We start from the raw sequence: 21239 nt of genomic DNA on the forward strand, positions 1-21239 counted from the left end.
GATTATATGTGTTCGCACAACTGTATTTGGCTCTTTATTCACACAAAGTGAAAATGGGAAGTTTCCTGAGAACACAGTGTTCTTTTTTTACAGTATTAAATATGGAAGTGAGCAGATGCTGTCTTCCCCGAAGTGTCCAGTGTCACGCTGGTGATAATCCTCAGGGCTTCATCACTCTGTGTGTGTGTGTGTGGTGTGTGTGTGTGTGTGTGTGTGTGTGTGTGTGTGTGTGTGTGCGTTTGTGTGTGTGTGTGTGTGTGTGTGTGTACAGCAGTGTCTTTCCAGTCCTCTCATGTATATTTTGGTGTTGTTTGCTTTTGGATTCCCCTCCGCCGTGCTTTTCATCCTTGAACAACACGTCAGTCAGGTGCTCTCTGAGGACTAGAGCAAGAGAGGAAGAGAATGAGATGTAGGGACACCAAGAAAGAGTAAAACAGAGACAGAGAAAAGGGGAAGAAGACGGGGGGAAAAAAGAGTTTGAAAGACTTCTAACTTCCAAGCTGACTGTCATAGATGAGCTTGCCAGAGGGGAGAGCACCTTTAGGCATACTGGATGAGTAACGATGTGGAGTGACTACAAAAGCAAAGTAATACATAATAAGCAGCGCCTGCTCGCTCTGCTCCTCTGCCTGCTAACCTACATGAAATTGGTGTTGAGAGAAAATTTGGGAGTGCTTGAAAGGTCAGCAAAGGCCTTGTGTAAAAGGGGCTTCTCCTTTAACACTCTGCACACACTGTAATAAGGTTTAGAAAGCATGAACGTAACTGTTAGATTGGGACGTCGACCTCAGCGCATAGATTTCCATAGAAATGAGAGAAAAAAACAGACAATGTAGTGACTCAATCAAAACGTGACAACATTTTTACATACTGTATATAATCCCAGTTATACTTCCGCAGTAATTCAGTCATTAGCTGCTGCTTCGTAAACCTGCTTCTTTTTCACTGCAGCATGAATCAATACATGCATATTTTTCTGCTGTTTTAAAAGAAAAAGTAAAATAAATCATCGTGATCATCGTTGAAATAGCTGAACCGTTTTTCTTTAGTGCCACTCATCTTTTGACTTCATTCCCAGTCCTGTTTCACTCATTAGGCCTAAAAGGCATTTTCGCTGGTATCGATGATAATAGAAAATGAAGAAATATGACTGTGATGCTGTGTGTGTGCAGAGCATTGCCTGCTGTTTGAACAAAATACCCTGTGGTTTGTTTAGCACCACCCAGAACTCAAACATTAGGGTGTTTGCGCTCATATTGACAGACAGCCAGCCATGCAGTGTTATGCCAAAATCAACTGCTTGTATCCTTGCAGGGATTGACCATGAAAGTGTAGTTAGGTTTGTCCTTGTGCGTGTGCACAGCAAGCAAGATCATTTAATTTATTTGTATTTTAGGTTTCTGCTTGAACATGTTTTTATCATAGACTTTATAAAAAATGGATGTAGCATACCCCTCGAGGTACGTTCTCTCAACTTGATCCAAGTTTGCCTACGGGAGTCGCCATCTTGTCAAACTTTGACTCCGCCTCATTTCCTCTTACCAAAAAGTGCATTGATGTGACCCCACATTATTTCTCTCATACTGTCTGAATATACCTGTATTCACCTTCTGTCTCAAAACGCTCTGTTTTAGCGCCTGTCTCTTTAAACCCCCTCCTGAAAATCTCAGTCTGCTCTGATTGGTCAGCATTTCCGGGTCTTCAGGGTCTGCACGCTTGACGTCTTCGCACCGTCATTGCACCCAGACTGTAGCAGAACTTTCTCAGCTTTATATTTTTCTGAATATGAGCAGTGTGCATTTCTCTGTGGACTGAGCGTTTTGATACTATCACAGTATTTATATAGCAACTAGATCTGCTTTATAATCATAAAGACATTAAAATATCACCCATATAATATGGGAACTTTAAGTATGACACAACAATAGCTCAGCTGAACTTAGTTTAGTTCAGTTTGGAAGTCTAGCACATATCATAACTCGTCTGTGCTTGAACACAAGTGGAAAGAGTAATGGGTCCTCTGCACGCTCGCTCTTTCCAGCTCTTTCCTTCTTAGGATGCAGGACAGCTCCTTTGTAGTCACTTCATTATGTAGAAATGATAATTATGCCCCAGTGGAAGCTAGCTTCAGCAAAATACTGTATATTGGAGCCCTCAGTCACATCCACTGATAATCACTTTGTGACTGTCATTTTCAAATTCTTAATTTTCAGAGTCTTTGAGCGAGACAGTCGTTGGACAGGAAGAAAATAAGCAAATGGAAAATCTCATCGTTTGTGCTTTAACCTGTTACAATGACCCTGACATCGAAGACAGGCAGAAATGAATCATTCAAATTGATGGGAGGATGTTTTTGCTTTATTTGACATCACAGCACGTCAAATAGGAGGCAGAAGTACTAAGAGAAAATGAGACGTGACTGTGCTCACATCTCGCTTCAGTCATAACATTACTCTGAACTCAAGGGCGCGGACACTCACACACACACACACACACACACACACACACACACACACACACACACACACACACACACACACACACACACACACACACACACACACACACACACACACACACACACACACACACACACACACACACACACACACACACACACACACGCACACGCACACGCACACGCACACGCACACGCACACACACGCGCACGCACACACAATGGTAATTGGGCATTTTGTGCAGCAGTAGCCTTTCAATTGTGCTGTAGGGAGGATCTGCAGACCTGCTAAAAGCCAAATTATCATCTAAAGTCTGAAAAGTGGCAAAGTCAATGATATTTAACTCAAATTGAGGGAGTGCAACTCTTGATAAACTTATGAAACTGCAGCAGTGTTTACATTTCCAAAAATGAGGCAATAAGTCTTTCTATCTAACTAAGCTCTTGTTCTATCTTTGACAGTGGTCTAGGCCTGCAGGAAGTGGAAAAAAACGACCCACAGTTGAATTGTTTGTCAGTCAGATGGGTTTGTGTTTGCTTTCATGGCTTCCTAACAATGCTGGGAGCAGCAGGAAAGAGATTTGGTCGACTAAATCCAGGTCAGACATAGTCAGATTACCCCCTGATCTGGCCCGGAAAATTCCACCATCCAACACACTAATGTGAAGACGCTTGGTGCTTGATTGAAGGGAAATAAAGGACAAGAAATGTATTCTTTTAAAAAAGTAAACTGTATTATATTTGTTGGATTTGCATACAATATAGAGACACAAAAACAATCATATGTACATTAATGAAAATCAAAACATTTCACAATTCACAATAGTAAAAATGCATGTAAGTATGCTTAGTTTGAGGGCTTTAGTAAAAGTCAGTGGGGCTGTTGCAGATGTTCATGGTGATTTGTACTTAGTGTGTCGTGGATTTTAAACTGAGGGAGATTTAAACTAACCCTGAGATGTGGAGGGATTGGAGAAAATGGCTTCCACAGACAATTAAAGTCAACTGGTTTGGGGGGAAAAAGGATTTACTTCAAAGCCTCCCAAAATGCTGCAGTAAGGGTCAACTGGGTGTAACAAACGAGAACATACTCGGGGACGTCGCCTAAGAATTGAAAAGGGTCCAAAATCACAACAGCCACTGTCTTTGTTGTCATTATCACCGTTACCAGGGTTATAATTATCAAGTGCATACTGTTTTTTCTGAAATGTTCCTCTGGAAAATAAAAGACTGCATTTTGAGTAACATCAGTCTTCGTTTCTTTGGCAGAGCTGCTGTGGATGAAGTTAAAGTTTCAGCAATCCTATCTGGAAAAGCACAGCACTTATTACGCGGCTCAATTTCCAATTCTCTCACAGGTACGCTCACAAACACATGCACACACACACACACTCACACAGAATACAAAATGAGGCCGCAGCACAGAACAATCTCCCAGACAGGCTCAGTGATACAAAAACACATAGACAAAAAAGGAAAGAGCTATTATGTGAGGTTTGGGAGAGATAGTAGTATCTATTCATATTCTCCTTTATAAGTCAGGAACAACAACAACAACAACATCTTTCACTCCATTAAAGGACTTGCATTGCGCAAACAGAGATAGTTATCTCCATCACATTACATGAGCATGCTGCTGTGCAGTGAAATAGAGTAGCTGCTCGACAGAGGCCAGTTCCGAGCCATTATTTCACCACAGAGAGGAGAGCTGTAATTGCTGCGGAGGGTACAATCAGGTACTGTGTTTGTCTCTGCTCTAATCTCTATACCCTGCCTGGCCCTATTCATAGACATGAAGCTGTCGCTTTACATCCAGCCTTTCATCCAACTGCACGCGGGGAGTCCTTTAAGTTCAAATTTGTCAGAATTCAGACCAGAGTTTTAGTGCTTTTTGGATAAACCTGAGGCCACGTCAATACATCAGGATCAAAGCTGACCCTGGGCTCCAACACCTATTATTTAGAGTAGTTTGACTTTGACCCCCCTTTATTGCTTTCTGACAAAATGCCACAGCAACCTTTGTGGCTGGTGCCACACTGTGCCGCCTCCCTGCTGCAATCAGACAGTGTCATTTTTTTTCTGAGCAGATTTAGTCAGCGACATCTTCAACAATACACAACACAATCAAATTCCTTCATGTTTATGGTCCCCACTCTGACCTAAATACTTAGTTGTGGTGGCTATAAACCAGACTATTAAAAGCAAAAACGGGGTTTATAGGTGCATTCTAAACAAAAGACCTGACCTCTCTACAAAGTGGAGTTCAGTGCATGAAGCTGTAAAATGCAGACTAAGCAGGATTACTTTACTGCCGTGTTTCACATGGTTTCATTATTGCAGGAAAGTACAGTACAGCGCTTGTTCAGGATTGAGTGCAATACTACTTTTAGAAATAAAAACACCCCCCCCCCCCCCCCAAAAAAAAGAAAAAAATCACTTCTTTATGTCCTTGGGGATTTGGAGAAGATGGGAATTCACTTTCTTTCTTCTTCTGGTGCCCCCTAAACCATTTTGGTCTGTTAAAAGCTCCTCACAGAGATATGACTAAAGGCCTGTGCCTGATTCATGTCTTTTTGATTGAGAGGGCAAACATAGTGCCCTTTGAAGGAGGGAAATGTTTTTTTCTCAAGGCACAGTTGTCAAGGCTCCTATCCTTGAATATACTGATAAGAGCATGAAGTTTTACATTCAGTTAAAAAAAGAAAACACACATTCTGGGTTTTGGTTACTGTGGAATAACAAAGAGTCAGGCTGAAGAAGAAACAGACTTTGGACTAACTAGCTGAGATCATTTCAGTGTTACAGTAACAGCTGAAAGGCACACACAAACACAAAGCAACAAATGAAAAAGAAAAATGTTTATGATTGTCACCTTAAAAAAAGAAATCTTACAAAATGGTAAATGAGGGGTGACTAGAGGTAAACAGTGCCTGATGGGAAGGCCAGCGGAGGTCAGAGGTTCCCCTCGTCAAGCATCTTGTTGACCCCGTTACAAATCCTCTGCAGGTGAGCACGATAAACCTCAGAAGGCCCGTAGAGCGACGCCAGGAAGTCACAGTCGGCGAAGTGATTGAACACGTGGTTGACTCGTGAGTGGCTCTTGGCTGTCAGGTGGCGTTTGATGGCCTGGTGCAGCAGTTCACGGCAATCATTCAAAATGGCACTCATGACGCGGCGGTCGAAGGTAAACTCAATCTGGTGGAAACTGACCGCCGTCATGGCCAGAGTGTGGACTTTCTTCCTGTGAGACGAGAAGACAGAAGAGAGGCTGTCAGTTCCTAATTCTGGCTGGAGCAGCAGAAGGAAGTAAAAATAGAAACTGCTGTCTTGTGATTTTCTTTAGAAAAGTTTCACAACTCCCCTCCATCACTTAGTGTTGTCCTTTGCAGCGATGCGTGTCCAGGCTAATATAATCACCATTCACCAAACTGTGCACTTCACATGCCTCCAAGCTTGGTTTGACTATTTAAGTGGAAAATATATAAACTGATGTAAAAGTCATTTTCCTTAATTTGCTTCCATCAGCACACAGAAATGTTCTTGAACTGAAGTTCTCACCACTTGAAGCTCTCGAGCAGAACCAGCTGTTGTTGGTTTGTCACCTTCTGATACACAGTATGACAATATTTAAAGTTCACATATAATGCCCGTTTTTTTGAGATTCATACTATTATTTTTGGGCTGTTGTTCAAAAAACACATTATTTTGTTAATACTGTGTCTGAATATACCTGTAGTCACCCTCTGCCTGAAACGCTTTATTTTAGTCTCTGTCTCTTTAAGGCCCCTGCTGAAATAGTCGGTCTGCTCTGATTGGTCAGTGTTTCCAGGTCTTCTGCATCAGCGCTGTCATTGCAGCCGGGGAATGACTGTAGCGCGGTTTGTACCTTTATATAGTAAAGGTGGGACATCACACCTGTATAGAAGTCTTAACGGCTAGTTTGAAGGCAGTCTCTGAAGGGCTGTGTGCATTTCTTTGTGAACTGAGCGTTTTAATACTTTCACAGTATTTATATAGCACCTCAATGTGCTGTATAATCAAAAAAAAAAAGACATGGAAATCTCACTTTTTAAAAAAATGAGACCTTTAAATCTGTGTACATATAAAGCGCTGATCAGATATGAATTGATATTCATTAATAGTCACTGTATTGCATATTCCTTTGCTTTGTGACAAAGTCGAGCCGGAACCAAGCCGGACAAACTTTCTCATTTTACAGCTAAACAGTACACTAAAATATGTTTCTGAAAACACTTTATGCAAGAAATATGCAATATAAAGACATAATATTGATTCATATTTGATCAGATTTCATAAGCAGTCATCATCAATCTTCTCTCAAACTTTAAGAAAGAAAGCAGAAAAGCACATTACTTCAAACGTTCGAGTATTCCTCCGATGCCTCTTGCTGCCTACCTGAAGTTCTCCACCAGGATGAGCTCCTCGCCGTTGAACTGGTTGTTTCTGTAGAGTACTCCCAGCTTCACCACCATCTTGATCAAGTTTTTGATGATCTTCTGGGACTCTTTGCGGTTGCGGGTGTACTCCTTTGTGACGCGGTACAGCTCGTCAAGCACCTCGCTGCTGGTGTCATCGATGAAGAGGCTGGCCACGCTCTTGGTGGCCATCTTGCTCATCAGCTTCTTCTGCGCCTGAAGGGCTAAGTTCTTGGTGCTGAAGGAGTCCATGGTCAAGTCTGGTTCAAGAAGGTCAAGAGAGAAAAAGACTGTTTAGTTAAATGGTTATGTATGTGATGAGTGGATACAGTTCTATTTTCTTTTGTTTTTACAGGTGATACGAAAAAACTTCTTAGAGAACAGCTCAGACGTTCTCATGTGGAAAGCAAGAAGGGCAAAACACAACACACCAACAGCCTGCAATGTGTGAGGTTATTGCAAATAGCGTCTACATTAGTACTGTTTAAACTGCAGGGCCAAGATCTGTACCCTGTATGAGATAATGAACCGTGGCAGCTGTCAAATTAGTGCCAGCAACCCTCTGGCTCGGAGCCTACAAGGCAGTTAGAGAAGAATGTGTCATTATACATGCAGGACTAAAGTCAGGTACAGCACGACCATTCAAAGCCGACAATGTAATCTGGACATCTCATCTGCTGAATGCATTCAGAGAACAAGGTGTGCATGTGTGTGTGTGAAGGTGAGACAGACAGTACCAACTTATTCACTGCACACATGTTGCTTGATTTATGTATGCTGTTGTTGTTTTTGAGTGTGTGTTTGTGAGCCAAAACCTCAGAGAAAGGCTGCCCCAATGATGGAGGCTCATGAATAGCAGGTTCACGGGGGCCGCCTTCTTTCTTGCCCCCTCCGATCTCTACTATCAAATGAGGCAGGTTCACACAGCAGCCCGCTTCATCATTTCAGCAGCCTCGATGTGTTCTGCAGGTCATTTCTTCAGGTTTGAACATTCTGGTTTTAAAAATTAATCTATTTTTCAGAGCACAACTTCTCTTACCCTCACAGATTTCTAAAGGATAACATGCAGTACACGAGAGTAAACACACAACAAAGATGTTTTTCACACCTGCCCTCCAATGCCAGTGCAGGCAGATTGAATGAGGCAGAATTGCCGGAAGTTTAATTTTGATAAGACATGGCTATCGTTTTCAGAAGTGTTCACTCAAAAGCAAGCATGCTTATTTTAAACAAAACAATAAAAAGCCAATTCATTGTTTTTAAAATCATAAAACTACTCCCTAGATGTAGCCTGGTGAATGTTCTTTTGTCCAGGTCATCGTTATCCCCAAAGCAATTTCAGTCAAAAGCTACTGGACTTGGTTATTTGTCTATCCGCAGAATTTTAAGGCTGCACGGTGGATCAGTGGTTAGCACTGTAGCCTCACAGCCAAATGTCCAGGGTTTGATCCCCCGTGTCGAGTTCGCATGATCGCCTGATTCAAAACATGTTCCACACAATTTCATAGATAAAAATTACACATAAAATGTCTTCTTCGCTGCAGAGTTTAGATGCAATTCATTTTGAATGAATTATGTAAAATGGTAGCCTACAGCAAGGTCAGTGAATAGACCATGAACAAAATACACACACGGTAACTAAAACTGCTCTTGCACGAACAGCAGAGCTGTCCAAGTCAAAAAACTCCCTAGATTTACATAAATATGTATTCTGATTTATCAGATGAAGAGAGGTGGTACTGAACCTCAATAGTTTTGTTTTTCACACCAGAAAACTATCAAGTACAGATAGCTGGCATTGAATGCCAGAGCTAGTTCATGTTCTTTATTTTATTTAAAAAAGAAAAAAAACTATTTTGCCACTTTTTAGACCACACTCTAGGTCGTTCTAATAACTATACGTTTGGATTCCTTTATCAAAAGGAAAAAGAGGTAGAGAATAAATTGGCCTGCAAGGTCTATTCTCCGTATTGATTAACCTGACAATTATTTTCTCAACTAACTGCTTTGTCCCTGAAATGTCAGACTGAGTGGGAAATGTCAGCTTCAGTTTTCTAGAAACCAAGGTGACAGCTACAAATACCTTGTTTTGTGTGACCAGCAGTCCAAACCACTAGGGCATTCAGTCACTCTGACGTAAAACAGAAAAAAGAAACAAATCATCACAGTAGAGAATTAACGATTAACAAAATAGTTGCAGATTTATTTTCTGCCAACTAACTAATCAGTCAATGAACTCATATTTTCTGCTCTATGGGCTAGTGTTGTTTATATTCCTCAAAGTAAACAAAGTATTGGTATCAGTAGGCCTACCAAAAAAAGTGTTGAATCAGCACCAGTGTTCAAAGCGTTTTAAGCAACACCAAGCCTCATTCAGCTGCCTCTCAGGGTTTAAGGGAATATTCATGATAACAAGTAAAACATTTCTTCACCTCAGGGGAAGCATTTCCTTAATACACCATTATGTCACTGACAAGCTTAATGTAGCGTAATTGGTGACTGAATAAAATAGATTTACGAAAAGTGTCCCAAAATCTCCTCAACATGAAAGTAACCCAATAGCTTGACTGAAAATCTGAATCGGATTTTCTATTAGTGCAGCAGACATTGAATGGTGACACATCCCTGCTGGGTGACTAGTGATTTTTACTGTTGGTACTAGAAGGCAGTGTTTCTGCTGCTTCAGTGTGTGACTTTCACCCCCTCTACTCTCCATCTCTCCCTGCAATGCCTCTCCAAGAATATCAATAAGACTCCTTGGAGAGAGTGTCAGCAGGATGCATCCCAGGGAGGAGACACATGAGGAGAGGGAGAGCAAAGACGGAAGCAGAGAGATGGAGGGGAAAAAGGGCGGTGTGTGTTTTGTATATCAATCGCCAAATATCGAGGGAAATGTAGGTGTTGAATGAGAGGTCATTTATATACACTGTCTTGTGCTGAGTCTAGTTTTACTCCCTTTCTTTGCAGGTGGTGTTTAATCGGCTGTGCTGATCAAAGATCACTGGCAGATCCCCATCGACCGATTCGCAACGATTGTAACTCTCAACTTGCTGCACTTGTTACAGAAAATCTTGCTCTGATGCAATGTGTGTGAAATGGATAACAAAGGGAAAGACACTAATGACGAGACTGAGTAAAAAAAACAAATTTGAAAGCTTTATATCTGTGAGGCGCGACTGAAAACAATCACTTAGTCTCACTGTCACGCTCTAATCGCAACGGTGAGCCTCAAGAGGACAATCACTTATCGCAACACTTAGAGTAGTCTGCGTTTACCTCCCGCTCTTCCTCTGAGCCACTTCTGATGGACATTTAAGAATTTAGAGAAGTGCGACTTGATAACGGGCACATTAAGAAAAGCAACCTCTTTGTCGGATTAGACAAGGGTTTTATATTGCTTATTTTATTCCACTCTCGTCGGGGACACTTCTCACAACTCTGTGCGGCCTGCTGATGAGCACCAGAAAACGAATGAGAAAGGGAGGAGTGTTTGTCTTTCATACAAACAATTTAAGGTGGTGGTGGTGGCACTTGGGATTGTCTGTGTGAGGTTTTGCTGAAAAGATAAAAAGAGACATAACAGACCCCTGGCACGCTTATCTTAAAGATGGGGGGAGATCTTTACTACTCTCACTTTCTCCCTCCATTTCCCCCAAAATGAGAAAACTAAAGGCCTCATGAAAAAAGGTCCTCGGGGAAGAGGTGCTCAAAGTGATGAAAAAGGTTTTCCATCAAGGAATCCTTTTTTGTGACTTTGCAGCATGAGAGAGAGGTTAGTGCCAGATCTAAATGGCCTGTGAAGTCCAGTGCTCAGGGAAAGCCTTGCCAACACTCACACAGTATTTATAAAGGAAAATTTTTAACGGATTTAAGGCGGAACAAGACATGACAGCGGCAAAATCTGCTGTGTTGTTCCAAATATACACACGCCACAGCCACGGCTGCATGCAGAAATCACACAAACAAACATCTGCACGCATGTATGCATACACATTACTGATGGGTCTGGTTTGAGCAGCTGAAAATGAAATGAAAAACAAAGAGCAGCCGCCAACAGCACCCCAGCATAATTACAGCAGTTACAAAATCATCAACTCGCATCGAACAAGCCAGCATACACTCACTTACAAAGACATGCAGGCGAAAGCTCAGCAAAGATGACTCATGGAAATGAAACCGGACCCTACACAGTGCTTGCTGGATGTCTCGTGACAGTGAGGGAGTCTGGGTGATGTACCCAGGGACCCAAACACCCTCCAGCAGGTGCAGACAGCCTTGTCAGCCATGTGTGATGATGAAGAAATAACGATGCAGGATTATTGAAGCTGGGTCAGGTGAAGCTGCATGCAACCTTTTTTTTATTTGGTTTTGCCTCTTTGAGTTTCAGGGCAGGTAAAGCGGATATCTGCCTTTGGGGATACTTCAACCAACATCTTTTCCCAATTCATTTGGAGGAAGGGGAATAAGGGGGATGACATCTCTTACTGGCTGTCGTTTTCATTTAGCGTTTTCACAATGTGACCGTTGTCTCAAAGTTGTGAGACTGATGCAATGAACAAGGGCTGTGAAGAATGATTTCTATGTCTTGTTGCAACAACTTTGAAACACTGTGTAACTTATTGAGCATCCAGGACTGTATTATAATTATTAGCAATTTTCACATTAAGGCTGAGACTAATGATTACTTTCATTATCAGAAGAATATCGTCGGTTGGTCCACCACTTTGGTCCAGACTGAAATGTCTCAACTATTGGATGGATTTCCATTAAAAGTGTGATACAGACAGATAGACAGTCACGTTCACCGTTGGATGAAATGTAATGACTTTTCATTTAGCACCATCATCAGGTCAAAATAAATGTGTTTTATTTGCGTCTTCCTCAGCTTTGTATTTTGTGTTAAGTACTAATTGGCAAATGCAAGCATACCAAGACACTTAACCAAGGCGGAGAGCGCTGTAAACATTATACCTGCTAAACATAGACATGTTAGCATTTAGCTCAAAGCCCAGCATCACTGAGCTGCAGGCTTTAGACTCGTCTTCTCGTTTCTTGTGAAAGACTGGATCCTTTAATCCTGAATAATTCAAATGAAACAACCCAAGAAGGAAAATGACTTAGGTTGAACTGCTCACAACTAATACTAAAACAAATTGTAATTAGGGGTCCGGACACTCAAGCAAATATTGCTTCCTTTTAAGTTTCCATAAGACAAAATGTCGAAAAATAGTGTAAGAAAATATTAATCACAATTCCATCAAAGCAACAGCCCCAACTATATGTGAATTATAAAGGATATGAAAAAGAGAAAATCGGAAAATCATCATCATCATCATCTTTGAGAAGCTGTAGACAGTGAATGTTTGAGTGAACTAGCTCCAGTATTTATTGACTGTGTTGACTCACTCACCAAATAATAAAACAAAAAAGAGCTATCTACAGGGTAGTACATACAATTCCTCACATGCTACTTAAGGAGAACGTTTTGTTCCCATTTGGCGGTTCATATTTAAAGAAAATCCAGCATGATGCGAGCGTGGCATTGGTTTTCCAAAGGGGGACATTGAGCAGGATCCAACCTCTGCATTGACTGCACTCACTTGACAGTCAAACTAACGCTGAGGTGTGACAGGTGAGAACGAGCCAGAAATTGGATACACCTGTAGCTCCTGCCCACTCTAACACATGATGGCATCATGCGTCAGGAGGAGGAAGAGGCCACAGCACCTAAAATATCACCACTCCAATACCTACTGCCAATCTAGACAGCTTGGTGGGTGCTGATAACTGACAGCATAAAGAGAAAACCAATAAAGAATGTGTTTGTACGGTGTTTGGCCACAACATGTTCCTAAAAAAGCTTTGGCAGAGAGTGTAGAACTTTCCATGACACTTCGTCTTACAAGTGATTGGTTGATGGCAGCAGAAAATGTCACGACTTTCATATTCTTCAGGGATGAGTAGTCACATGGATGGGGGCACTGTGAACCTGACAGAGGCGACTCCCTCAGCAGAGACAATCTTCACTGCTATAGGATGACATCGATTACCGAGAACAGCTCTGTTTTTAGGGATTTACTGCTCTCGAAACTTCTGAACAGACGTAAATCACACCACATAACACAAACAAGCCTATTATCTGCCCTTGATGTAATGTGTGTCCATGATAGGCTCGGGAAATATGATGATATACATCTTCAAAACGTTGTAAAAATGTCTGATATGGGGCCAATATATTTTTCAGTTTTTCTATCTCAATGTCAAAATTACAGCGACGGAGCTGCGTTATTGCCAGTATTTACGTTGTTTGAACAAAGCTTTACGGGAAGTCACAATATGAGATTTTGATATCACGAATATTGTTGCGGTTTTCATGATTATTCATAAAGGAATTTATTACTCAACACTAGGGAAGAAAAAGGACAAGCATTTTTTTGTTCCTGTACTTTTAATTTGTGGAGTATTTAATTCATGCAGGAATATACAAAAATAGGCTTTACCGTGTGGTTGTTTCATTAAGACTATTTATTTATCGAAATACCAGAAAACATCTTATAGCCTGATATATATTGTTGTTGAAATATGAAATGGCCATGACCATGTCACCCAGTCCTAGTCCATAATTACCTCCGATATTTGAGGTGAGAGTACTTGTTCTGCTGTACTGCACATTTTATGTCAACATTCACAACCTTAATTTATATTTTCCAATTTCTAGTCCTTCACAGATTTGAAAGGATAAGTCTTGGTGACTAAAATGTCAAGGACAGATACCATATGACGAAGTTTAAATCCAGTCCTCCCAAACTCTTCTGCTGTCAACTGTTCAATAAATGCCATAAATATATGATTTGAATTGCTTAAAACTGGTAAAAACTAAACAAATACTATGAGTAGTACAAACAGAATAAGTTTAGGGCTGTAGCAAACAATTCCTTTCATTAATCTACTGGTTATTTCTCAATAAATTGCTTAATTGTTTGGTCCATAGAACTGTGAAACGGGCCATGTTTAAATTGCTTGTTTTGTCCAAAACCCAAAGATATGCAGCTCACTATCTGAAGTACATACATATCAATGTGAAAGTTAAGAAATACAGTTTATAGTCCAATTTTTTGGAGTAAGAAACTGAATTTAGGACTATTTGGCTAAAAAATGCCATAAAACAATTGTTCAATCATTCATTTTCTGCCAATCAGCTAACCACGTCAGTACAGTACTTTGCAGGACGCCCCAGTGTGGAGACAGTGACAGCAACGTCTGTGGTCTTTAATAAAACCCTGTACACAAAAAAGTATTTTCTGGATCAATCCTTGGTCTACAAATGTCAGAAAATAGTCATTAAAATTTCACAGCGCCCAGGGCAATGCAATCACAGTGCTTGTTTTATTTATCGGAGCAACGGCCCAGAACCAAAAGATATTCTGTTTACTATCACAAGACAAAACGAGAGCAGCAAATCCTAACATTTCAGAAGCAGGAGCTAGTCACTGTGGTAACATTTTTGCTTTAAAAAATAAATAAAAACGTTTAATCGATTCTCAAAATATGTAGTTAACAATTATTTTTCATCATATTATTTCAGTTTCAACATAATGACTTAATTTACCACACAAGGGAATGGTAGTATTTATGGCGGGGCTGTTGAACTGGATTGGATGACATGTATTGTGTACAATCTTTGAACATTTGTTTTTGCTTTGCTGCCTTTTGGTAGAACTCCTGCGTGTAAAAGGTGAATAAAAAACAGCATATGCCGTCTACAGAACAATAAGCATATCTTTTCCTATGCCAGTTTGGACAAAAGCCGGCACGAAATAACAAGAAAACTGCGGCCCCCTGAGAGAAAGTTTGGAAATAGCTTCCTGAACGTGTCCACAAGCATCACGCGTCATTAACATGAATTCTTGAATCAGAAAACTTCCCTTCTCCACAGATTCTCCCCAGCTGTATGATATCATCCGTCTCTACTTTGAGAAACAATAGACAGTCCTGGTTGTTATATAAGGTACATCCGTGCTTTGTGTTCAGAGAGGACAAGTAACCACTCAAATGAGCTGTGCAACTGGAACCACTCCACTGTTAGGGAATCAGCAGCAGGATTTCAGGACAACTCAACGCTGAAATGTTTCATCTTTCATCAAGTTTTGTAGTGTTTGCCTCACTCTTCTCTTGAGATGTTACATAACAGAGGAGGTGCTGACTGTTGATAAGAGAGCCAGTGCTGTGTGTTAACAATTGTGGCAGGCGTGTGTCTGCGTAATGGCCTCTTTGTACACACACACACACTCATCTGGTTCAGTGGCTCTGACATGAGAGCCGTAATTAGATCCAAACAGATGCATGTGAACGCCCGACACGCATGCTTTGGATAAAGTAGTATGATGGTTATGTGCTGTCGCTTTCTCATCCTCCCACACGGTCATCATCTGTGAAGATCTGCTGAGAAAGGAGGCAATCATTGCCTTTCGCTCGGATACTATGCCCCGTCCTTCCCTTTTTTAACGGTTTTCTCAGATCTGCCAGAGCCCTCTGAACAATTAATTATTAACACATCAGCATATAATGGATCGGAGATTAATAATTTAGCCTTGCCGAATTGGACTAAAATAGACCGGAGGCTGAGAGGAGTCTGCTGCGGTGCAACAGGTTGGGGCAGAGATGAGGGACAGGGATAAGGGGTGGACCGTCAGCACATACAGTAGGAGACCGTGACTGTGAGCTGATGGCGCTAATTTAGGAACATCAGTCACTGTTATGCATATATAATAAGGCTGGGAATACAGTAGCTGCTGCGCTGCCCGCGGGCCAACACAACACTCACTGACAACATTTGTTCAAGCATTTAAACTCAGAAGCTGGTAGTTTTACGATTAAAAACATACACTGTAACTGAGCTAATTTGGAATAACGAATCTGAAAAAAAATTAAATAATAATTAAAAAGCAGTCCAGCATTGCCTGACTTCACTTTGACTGCCATGTCCAAGTTTTAATTACATATTATTTTGAATATAATTAGCATCTCAACAGCGCTACAAGACATAATCAAGGTGCTAAGTGGTGCTAAGAGTGATGTAAGGGCCTAAGACATTTTAATCAAGCCCACCATAAGAGCAGGGCACATTGTGAGTAATTTTCTTCACCTCGAGCTTCTAGAGAACATAATTTGTTAACTTGGTATGTCAATGGAGTGGCATATACCAGAGTGCTTGGCTGTAAGAATAGCAGGGATGGAGAGGAGTGAAAACAGACGGGGACCAATATGGGAGGACATGACTGTGACTAATAGATGGCTCAAGTGGGATCTCAAATGAGTCCGGCCTATTGGCAGATATCTCCATTTCAAACAATGCCATGATAATTGCAGGTCATGAGACTCTGCTCTTTCAGACAAGGCCACATGCTTCGACTGTTTCGGGTTTCCAGGGAAACTGGAGGCCACTTGCGTGCTCCGATGAACTTTGCAGCCTAGTAAAAGCAGGTCAAACACCTCTCTTGTCTCGTCAGTGAGTTACCATGGATTCTCCTCAGCAGGAAGAACAGTGTCTCTAGCATTACTGCTGCAATTTCAAGCTCTGCCTTTAATAACACTACATGGGGGATGTCTGGCAACGTGACTCTATTGTCCTATTCTGAAAGACACTGAGAGGAGGGGAGCCGCACAGATACAGTTACACTGAAATATACATAGACGAGGCTCGCCGGCATTTGCTTAATCCAGCTATTGACTGACAATTATCATACACCATTATTATTATTTCTTGTCTTTCAGAATCACATTGTGCTGAAACAATAATAAAGCTGTTGTGAAGCACAAAGCTATGATTAATGATGAAAAGCAAATACTCATTAAAACCAGCCATGGATGAAATCTAAAACAAAAGGACTTTCATTGTTCTTCTATTGTACTATATTTCATTTTCACTATATTTCTCTATCATGGCTTCCAAGACAATGTGCATGAATTTGATTATTTAAGAGCGGTAACTTTCGATTATTTATTATTATTATTATCATATTAATGAACTGTATTAATCGTTTATGTCACAAAAAGTCTGAAAACAGTTTTTAAAAATGGTCATCATGATTCCCTAAAGCCGAAGGTGGAGACTTTGGATTGTTTGTTTTGTCCGACCAGTAGTCAAAAACCCAAAGATATTCAATACAATAAAGATATTGCTCCTTTTGACGGTCACATGCCAAAAAGGTTGGGTACGACAGGTTTAGCCTAGACAATGACAGAAAATTGCACAAAAAATGCACACCTGAGGAGAAACCATTAAATAGCCAAGTATCTAATCATTTCAACAGTGCAAAGACATGCAAAGTACAATGATATTACAGAGAACAGCAGCAAATCCTAATAACCAAAAAGCTGTAACTAGGAAAAGTTTGGCACTTCTGCTTGAAATATGATTTGCGCAAGGAATCAATAATCAAAATAGTTGTTTACTGTCAATCTGCTAATAGATTAATCAACTAATTCTGGCAGTTCTAGGTTATTTAGTCAGTATCTTTACATTTATTTGCTGATATATGATAATAGAGAAGATCGAAGAAGTTCAAAGTCCTGCAATTGTTTTCCTTGCCCACCTCAGCTCAATGCTACCAACCACGATGACACAAAGGGCGCCTCGGCAACTTAAACAGAGTGGGTTGAATAACACAAAATCATTTCACTACTGATACGGCTAATGCAAGGAGAGAGGCAACTTCAACTCCTGATCCAAGGCCATAATTCATTTGACATGTCTGTTGAGGCTGCGCATGATAATGTGTGCTGCTACCTGCCAGAGCCTTGACTGCACAGAACAGTAAAGCTATTCATCCACACTCAAACCTTATCCTGGAGCGAAGCTTTACAATGTAAACACAGCAAAGTGTTACAAAACATATCAGTGTTTGCAAAACATATGTTTTTACCCTTTTCAGTCACAGTCTGGATATTCAGTGGATTACACTGAAACTACGAAACAAAGAGGCTGATTAGGTGTTCAAACCAGCAGGAATGAAAGCACCCCCCCCCCTCTTTCTCTTCTTGTTTTTAAATTTTACATTTATTTAGCTATTTTAAATATCTTGTGAGACACTAAATCATGTTCATTCACTATGAATGTAAAACTCAAAACTCTTGTCGATAGATATTGTCTGAACTGACCACAATATACACACATTATCTATAATGGTGCTCTACAGTTTGTTTTATCTAATTGCAACCAGAAATGGAGCATACATAATACAGTTTATGTAGTAGTGTCTTATGAAATTCAGCAAACATGGCCCTGAAAAGTGTAAAATTGAGATTTGGATGGTATTTGATGATATTTATCAGATTTTACAACCATTGGTTTCACATGACAACACATATGGTTAGCCAGTCTGTGATGTTTTACCATTGACAATTATAAATAAACCTGGTTAGGAATCTTAACTGTCATCCACATGATGGCCTAAAACGCCTTGTTTAATTCATGAACAGAGTCAAACCTAATTTTGTCTTCGAATAACATTATGCGTGATAGTTGCTAATAAACAGCATTGTTTCTATCTAACTTATAGCCTAAATAACAAAACCGGTCAGCCAACTCTGAGACTGCCAACAGTACCTATCACATTAAGCCAATAATTTAGCAATTGAATTTCTCACATAATCACCACACTTTTATACGTTGAAGCAGTTTTGTTGTTGCTAGCTTAATAATCAAAATGCTATGTTTGAATCACGTCCTAACTGACATGCTTGACCGTTACTTCCGCCAACTTCGTAGTAAAATACAGCCTGTAAAGAAAGACAAGTGACCCAGCAAACGATACTAGAGCCTCATTAAGCTGATATTAGTATTTGAACGTGAAAAAAGCAGCCCAACAGCGACAACAGTAAACATTTTAACGGCCTAATAATAACAACTCGGGTATGATGTGACCACAGGCCTCTGATAATAGGTGACCGTTACTGTTTGTAACGGCTCGACCGTTAATTACCGTTACTGTTTGTTCACGAGACGTTCCATTCCAAAAACTGCTCGACTTGACTTTTGGTAACTGTTGTAACTGCTCGACCGTTAGTGACCGTTGCCAGACGTGGGCTCACCTTTCTCTCACCTCAGCGGGACTCAGGAGCGGTCAGCCGACAACACGACAAGGTAATGTGGACTAACGTTACGTCTCTCAGGTCTTCATCCTGGCAGCGCAGGGGGAAAAGTCACTTCACAGCATGTTTTTTGTTTGTTCACTTGTTTCGTTGGAGCTCCGCGATAGAAAAAAAACCAGCAAGAGCTCCCCTCGCAGCTTCTTGTTCTGTAACCGTGTATCAGGCACATATGTGTCAATTATTGAAAGTGTTTTCTTCTCTCTCTCGGCTGCTGTGAGATCGGTTACAAGAGTCGGTTGTAATCCGAGTCCTCCTCCTCTTCCTCGTAAAAAAAAAAGTTTCAAACTTGAGGGGGACCTGGAAATCAACAGATTGATGTTGGCTCGGACCAATGAAGGCGGAACAAGGGGAGTGGTCCAGCCCAATCAAGGCCGAAAGAAAAGGGCCAAGTACAGCCGGCACATTTCCCTGCCCCCCCATCGGGGTTTCCAGTAATTATCCTTGTCCAGTCCCCAGACCCAAGGCTGAAAGGTTCCCAGAGGAAATGGTGTTAAGGGAACAATGGACAGGAACTAAAGGGAGCAGTTTTTCTGTCATGTACTACATTATGTACTGGCTGGTTAATTTATCCATTAAATGCACTTTTTACATCACAATTTTCCTACAAAATTGTACATTTCATTGTTTCTTCTTGGTTTGCACACATACACACACACACACACACACACACACACACACACACACACACACACACACACATCCACACACGCACACATCCACACACACACACACACACACAAACACACACACACACACACACACACACACACACACACACACACACACTTTGTCAGCGGATGTTTTTAGGATACAGGAAGTTTGTCATCTGTGTAATGGGGAAACAGGAATTCCCGAGGTCAAAATAGCCAGAATTGCATTGTTACTTTAACGCTGATGTTATGTTATAGTGGCCCATATATCACACTGCGAGTTTTAGCCCCTACATTGCCAGAAGCTGCATCCTCAGTGTTATTAAAGCGAGTCCTACACCCCATAAACTAAACCTTTCAATACTTATATATCTCATGCTGTAACTCTAAGTATTGTGCTGCTGCAAATCTCCTTCATAATAAAACAGACAACACCTGCAGTGGTGACATTGCGCCCTCTAGTGATAAATACTGATCAGTGAAAGAAGACCATGGATAAGGGTATGAAAATCTGCCTGCCTTCATATAAAAACAAATACATATACAACCTGAACAAATTGCATTGTTTTAATAAGATTACTGTTTAATGGTTAAATAGGTTAATGGTCATTTTTCCTGTAATATAACATTTTCATGGGGTGATAGTATTATGTTTAGGGCTGCAACAAAAAAATATTTTCATTATCGATTACAGTAATCTGCTAAATATTTTCTCTATTGATCAATATTGTTTTTCTACAAAATATCAGAAAGATTGTGAATAAATCATCATTACAATTCTCCAGAGCCCAAGATCTATTTTTTTTGGCTGACCAACGTTAGAAATCTTAAAGAATATTCAGTTTATTAAGTCATAGAAAAAGAACATTCTTTTAAGAAGTGAATGTGATTAATCAAGTGTTTTAAAGTAATTATCTGTCGACTAACTGATTCATTGACTCATTATTTTAGCTTTTATTAATAGGCTTCCACGTTCTGTAAATAAGTTATACTGGCACTCACGCCTTTGCAAGTGATTAATCAGTCTAGGCCTACATTTTGGTCATCACAGTGGGGTCATATTAGGGTATTTTTTGCATGCATGGGAGTGTTTTAGGAGGGTTTTTGAGGAGGTTAAACTCACCATTACTCGGATAATCCAACTAACCCAGTACACTTCTAGTTCACCTTTAATTGGGCTAACACAGGCCCAAATTAATATTCACTATATCTATTTATAGTTGGTATTAAAACAAATACATTGATACCATAATGAACTACCTCTGTGAATATATTGGTGGCAAAACAATACAGAGTAATACTCTGACATAATATTTAAAAATGTTTTTTACTGTAAATTATGCTCTCCTGGTTTGATTTGTTGTGTTTTAATCAATAAAAAAGACAGTGAAAAAAAAAAGTAGTTTAGTTTTTTAGATGCCTCTACTTAGGTAGAACCAAACACGACCAAGTTTTTCATCATTTTGATGTCCCCTTCATGAAATGGATGTATATAATAAAAACTATTTTATGCAGTAAAAAGCGCTGAAATTGATCCATATG

General features: G+C 40.4%; 1 protein-coding gene across 1 annotated transcript; it reads right to left on the reverse strand.

The window, feature by feature from the left end:
- Nucleotides 1-3310: 3310 nt before the first annotated feature.
- On the reverse strand, nt 3311-19255 carry tnfaip8l1 (tumor necrosis factor, alpha-induced protein 8-like 1). Its single transcript, XM_083911557.1, has 3 exons — nt 18988-19255; nt 6875-7154; nt 3311-5699 (listed from the first exon to the last, which is right to left on the reverse strand). The coding sequence occupies exons 2-3, from the start codon at nt 7144-7146 to the stop codon at nt 5411-5413; spliced, it is 561 nt and encodes a 186-aa protein (XP_083767683.1). The 5' UTR covers nt 7147-7154; nt 18988-19255; the 3' UTR covers nt 3311-5410.
- Between the last annotated feature and the right edge of the window lie 1984 nt (nt 19256-21239).

This window comes from Echiichthys vipera (assembly GCF_963691815.1).
Source record: "Echiichthys vipera genome assembly, chromosome: 3".
Classification (NCBI taxonomy): domain Eukaryota; kingdom Metazoa; phylum Chordata; class Actinopteri; order Perciformes; family Trachinidae; genus Echiichthys; species Echiichthys vipera.

Bases quoted from the DNA above. Each gene is read 5' to 3' on its own strand.
- tnfaip8l1 (XM_083911557.1), bottom strand. From the start codon at position 7,146: ATGGACTCCTTCAGCACCAAGAACTTAGCCCTTCAGGCGCAGAAGAAG. The intron at 5,700-6,874 runs GTAGGCAGCAAG...CTCGTCTCACAG, and splicing joins ATCCTGGTGGAGAACTTCAG to GAAGAAAGTCCACACTCTGG.